Source organism: Limulus polyphemus, unplaced genomic scaffold, assembly GCF_000517525.1.
Source record: "Limulus polyphemus unplaced genomic scaffold, Limulus_polyphemus-2.1.2 Scaffold188, whole genome shotgun sequence".
Taxonomy (NCBI): Eukaryota; Metazoa; Arthropoda; class Merostomata; order Xiphosura; family Limulidae; genus Limulus; species Limulus polyphemus.
In genome coordinates this window covers 94750-100093 of record NW_013665798.1, presented here as the reverse complement: position 1 = coordinate 100093, position 5344 = coordinate 94750, and the positions used below count along the sequence as shown (strand labels likewise).

Genomic DNA, 5344 nt, shown 5'->3' with positions numbered 1-5344 from the left:
AACTACTTAACTAGTCCAATTACTGTATGATATTCCTACTACCGGTATAGCTACTTAACTAGTCCAATTACTGTATGATATTCCTACTACCGGTATAGCTACTTAACTAGTCAATTACTGTATGATATTCCTACTACCGGTATAGCTACTTAACTAGTCCAATTACTGTATGATATTCCTACTACCGGTATAATTGAAGATGCATTTCTATAGAAAGTAGGTCAAGACTTTAAAGTAAAGTATTGTCCACAAATTGTTTTGTTTAGAAATACATAGTACTTTTACGAAATATCGATGTCTTTAACAGAAGCTCTGAAGAAGAATAGAACAATAGAAATGTCATATTTTTTTCAATACAATGCTGTTACTTCAAAGAAGTGCGCAGCGGAAAATGAAACGTTAAAAATTAAAATAAGTAATAGAACCAGTAGAAAGCGTTGAAAATCATAAAACCAAGTGGAAAAATTATTCTGCTTGTCTTGTCAATTCTCTTGGAATACATTCTGGCGGGCAACAATATCACTGAAGAAATTTCTCTGACATTCGTCGAAGTGGGTAGAGTTATAACTTCTTGCATGGTTGAAACCTGTAGTTGTAAACAATACAAATACACAGGTAAAAGAATGAAGAGAAATAAGTCTTTAACAAATTAAAACAAATAGAGATAAATACGTCTAGTCAGTAACTTGAGTTATCCATAAAATAGGGGGTTAGAGCATTAAAACGTTATATTGTAAGATGTATTCTGTTTAGAAGATCAACCTACTTTGTTTAAAGCTTCTTACCACAATATGCTAAATTGAGTTTGTCCCGCTGCAACACTTATTATAGGGCAATATCATGTAGACAACGCTCCTAAAGCTATCAAAGCTGTATTAAAGATATCACCCATTTCTACATTACATCTTTTAGTATATAGTAACAATGTATTATTATAAGAAGTAAGATAATTAAAATTTTTAATTTAAGAAGGGGAATAGGGATCGTTAAAAAAGTACAGTTTGTGTGTGTGTGTGTTTTTTTTTGTTTATAGCAAAGATACATCAGGCTATCTGCTGTGTCCACCGAGGGGAATCAAAACCCTAATTTTAGCGTTGTAAATCCGTAGACTTACCGCCATCCCAGCGGGGACAAAAAAGTACAGAAACAAGTTGAATCAACATGCAAATATTATATTTTCAATACTACAACTAGGAACTCTAAACAAAGTAGGCTAGAAATAGCTTCTGCATTATTTTCTCAAACTTCAAATTCCTATTTTGACTCCGTGTCTACAGTATTTATCAATTTTAGTGTAGTTAACCTTCACAGGAATCTGTTTAGTAACTGTGCATAGATTTTGGCGTAGTGTACCTAACCGTTTTTGCTGTAGGCTTCAATGCTTCAATGTCTTCAAAGAGAAACTTGGCCAGTAGCGATGAAAAACTGATAAAATCACTTCTTCTCTTTCAAGAATCAACATAAAAATAGTCCTATGACCTGCGCATGAGTTTTTTATTAAATTTGCGCATATTTTATTAAAATATTCATAACCATTTTTTCTGTAGGCTTGTGAAACAAATATATTATGAATAATAATAATATGAAGAACAAATGGCTGAATTTTGTCTAACAATCGGAAAATCAACTATTTTTCTATTATCAATATTTTAACAGCCTTGGCCACTGAAATAGAAGGTCTTGAGTGTTGTTTCAAAAACAAGTCTGCTTTTAAAGATGATTCTATTAGAATTTTTGTGAAATTCCTGGGCGATCCTTATTATGAACCACTATCATGGTTCCTGATAATCCTCGAAAAAATGAAATATTTTCCAGTGACAAGACTGCTCGAAATTTTCTTCTGTCATTTAGACCATACTTTTATTCTATCTCTCTAAATCTGAGTAAACATGATGACAGACCATTTGGATCCAATCTCTGATTAAACATTTATTATATTTGTCAGTTAACTATCGTAACCCAACTGGTCTATTGAGTTCTAATATTGAACGAAAGGCATACAACCAACAAATGAAATACTACTATTACAGGGTTGAGAACGTTATTATTTATACTATTTTGAATATTAAAATCAGCAAGTCACTTTACAATGACGGTGAAACAAGATGTATCTGAATTACATTTTAACATTTCTTAGATAGTGTGATGCTACAGGAAACTAATTGCTTTCGGAAAGGTATGTAACATCCCATTTTAACGTAAAATATTCAAACAATCAGATCATAAAGATGTGTTCAGACCGGAAATGTAGAATTTTTAAGACGGATATATTCCTTGTACTTAATGACATTGGAAAACAATGAATACAACGGGTAATGGCAAAAGCCGTCCAAAGTAAGAGTACATAAGTTAATAAAGAAATGTTTCCATTTTATAACGAGACCAACAGGTTAGGAGTTCAGTGAAATAGAGCTTTAATACCTCCCATTCAACCGTTGCATATTTCAAAAAGTTAGAGAATGAAACGTGTATTTGTGTGAATTGACTATTGAAAAGGCCATTGGAATAATATCATAAGTGTACATTAGATGGATTATAGAAATCTTAATAGAATAGTGTCTTGCTTTGTACATGACAGCCTTACTACGGGGTATGTTGTAATAGAAGTTACACAGGGCTATTGTTAAGATGCACGATTGTCACAGAGAGAATGATCGGACATGGCGAAATGAACCGTTACGACGTGACGATTTTCCAAAATCGTTTTAATACATCGAACTCAAACCCATATTTATCAATAACTGACTGTACCTAAAGCCAATAAACTTTTTTAGATTTTTATAAGAATTCTATTCATAAAACAACTTACAGGCACAATCAAAGTGGCTTTGACTTCACTGCCTTCAAATTTCAGTTCCTGAATGTTTCCCCGTTTCCTCGCCAAGTAACTAACAAAGGTAAACTCTATCAGAGCTGCGAAGACGAAGAACGTGCAAGTGCCCATCCAGACGTCTAAAGCTTTGACATATGAGACAGGTGCCAGATTAGATTGATGGTCGCTACTCTCAGACGAAATAGTCAGCAAAGTTGTAACACCTAATGTTATGCGGGCAGGAATGGCATCGACATCGAGCCAAAAGGATACCCAGGAGATGAAGACAATGAGGGTTGAAGGAAGATAATACTGAACGAGATAATGGCCAATGGATCGTTTAAGATCAAATCTAGCTCGTAGACAACTGTATTCACCTGTAAATAAACTTGACACTGTAGCACTAGAAACTTCTTCCCCACACATCACCTCAAAACAAACACCAACCATTCATTTTATACAAAGGAATTTGAAGTTACTGAATTATTTCTATATCTTTAAATTTAGGAACTGCATTTTTTAAAGTCTAAAACATTCTTTGTCAAATGTTACGCTCGAATATTTAACATTTCGTGTAGATATATGAAAGTTTGAGACTACTATTTTTATTTCCGATTTTAATAGGTTGAAACAAGTTAAATTCTGTGCTAAATGTGCAAGTAGAGTACCTACCAATTTGGAAAGACTCTTTACACACCGTCAGGCTTACTTGCTCTAGTTCAAACTGTGCAAGTTTCAGGCCAGTATACATCGTTACTGACTTTTCGTTCAACCACTGCAGTTCTACTTCTTGGACTGTCTTAGAAACTTTAAAATAAAAGCTTAGTTCAACTTTACAGCATAATACTTAGGTAATATGTTTTACTTCGTGCGGGAGAAACATTATAAAAGCATTATATACAAATACACACACATACAGACACGTGAATCTAGTTACTATAGCAAATAAATCTATAATAATCATCATTTTATTGCTGAAACATTTTTAACATCTGAAATCGTGCTCTTCAAAAATATAAAACATTATAGCCTTTCAATACATTCTAAAGTAACATTTTAAGCAAACAGGCACATATATATGACAATTTAACTTTTCAAATGTTTTTTGAATGAGTTGATAGAAATTAGATTTTTCTAAAAAATCATTATACAAAAAAGTTAAAATAATCTATGCAAGTATATTATGGATGTAACATAGGTTGTCCTATATTCACTTTTTGTTTTTGTAAATTTGTTTGTCCGCGAACACCTCCAACAGTTTTAGAGCTAGCAGAACCAAACTTGGCAATCGAGTTAGGGTGGTCCGGGGTTGTCATTATTTATATGGCGTAGCCCCTCAAGAAAGCAGGGTTAAATCTCATATAGAAGATCAATCAGGCATGATGAAGGTCTAGAAAAAGTTTTCTGGGTCGCTGAACCAAAACCTGGAATCGGATTTTGTGTTTATTGTCCTTCTCGGGGTCTCGGAGGCGCCATGTTTAAAACTGTGTGAATTTCCCCCTCACAAGTTAGTAGAGCCAAACGTGGCACACGTACTCGAGTACCAGGAGCTGGTGTCCAAACGATGTTTGTTTTCGGGTACGTACCTTCCCTTTGGGGTAACTGTAAAAGTATGGCGTAAGTTCTCTACCCAAAGGGCTAAAACGCGTCCAGATTGTCACCCAGACATGATGGAATTTTGTGCTTTTGATCTCCCTTGGAATCTCAAAGGCGTCATGTTTAAAAATGTGAGGTAGATATTGGACTTCTGCAGTACTGTGGGTAATTTTAAGTTCACTCTTTCGTGTGACCCTTATGTTATTAGGATCGTGGACGCACAAGTAATTTGGTGCACAAATAGTTTTGAAAAGTATGTTTAACATTTATGTGGAATTAACAATTTTTATTAACCACAGACTCACTTGAATACTTCAGGTATTTGGCAGGATTGGTTTGTTGTAATTAACATTAAAATTAATAAATATTCAATACTGACGTGAGAGATGAAAGTTTAATTAAATATTGATTTTACGGCAAAATAAGTAAGATCAAATGTATGATTAATCGTTCCGACTATTAGTTTCAGAATGGATATATTTTTCATTAACTAAAAATTATGTTGTCCAAAATATTAAAAAGCAAATTTTATGAAGATGTAAGCTTAGATTTTGCCGTTCCATTAAAACTATATTTATATATTTTTTTGGTATCTCTTTTGCTTTGACATAAGAAAAACGTGTAACAACGTCGTCTTATAAGAAAGCATAAGATGAATAAAATGCTATTTGCTAAGTATTGATTCTTAGTGAGTTATATTTTTGAAGTTCTTTTTCAGGTTTACCAGTTTCACTAATTTACTTCAACAATGAAAAAGCTAAGAGATGTAAAATACGAAGGTAAAGGTAAACTCAAACTAATTATATAGCTGTAGTGTTTGGTCCTTACGAAGTTCAAAATATCATGATATTATTCGTTTCAAATTTCAGCGTTTTTCTGAAAATTTTTCTGAGAGCTCTTTGTTGACCTACTTTCTATAGAAATGCATCTTCAATC

General features: G+C 33.2%; 1 protein-coding gene across 1 annotated transcript in view; it reads right to left on the bottom strand.

Annotated features, from left to right (window-relative positions):
* Positions 1-201: 201 nt before the first annotated feature.
* Positions 202-5344, bottom strand: part of LOC106478190 (glycine receptor subunit alphaZ1-like) — a 52346-nt gene continuing 47203 nt past the window's right edge. The window contains exons 6-8 of the mRNA XM_013938716.2: positions 3485-3619; positions 2810-3189; positions 202-586 (exon numbers count right to left, since the gene is read on the bottom strand). Of these exons, the coding sequence (XP_013794170.2) occupies positions 407-586; positions 2810-3189; positions 3485-3619 (695 nt within the window). The 3' untranslated portion in view covers positions 202-406. The remainder of the gene's footprint in view (positions 587-2809; positions 3190-3484; positions 3620-5344) is intronic.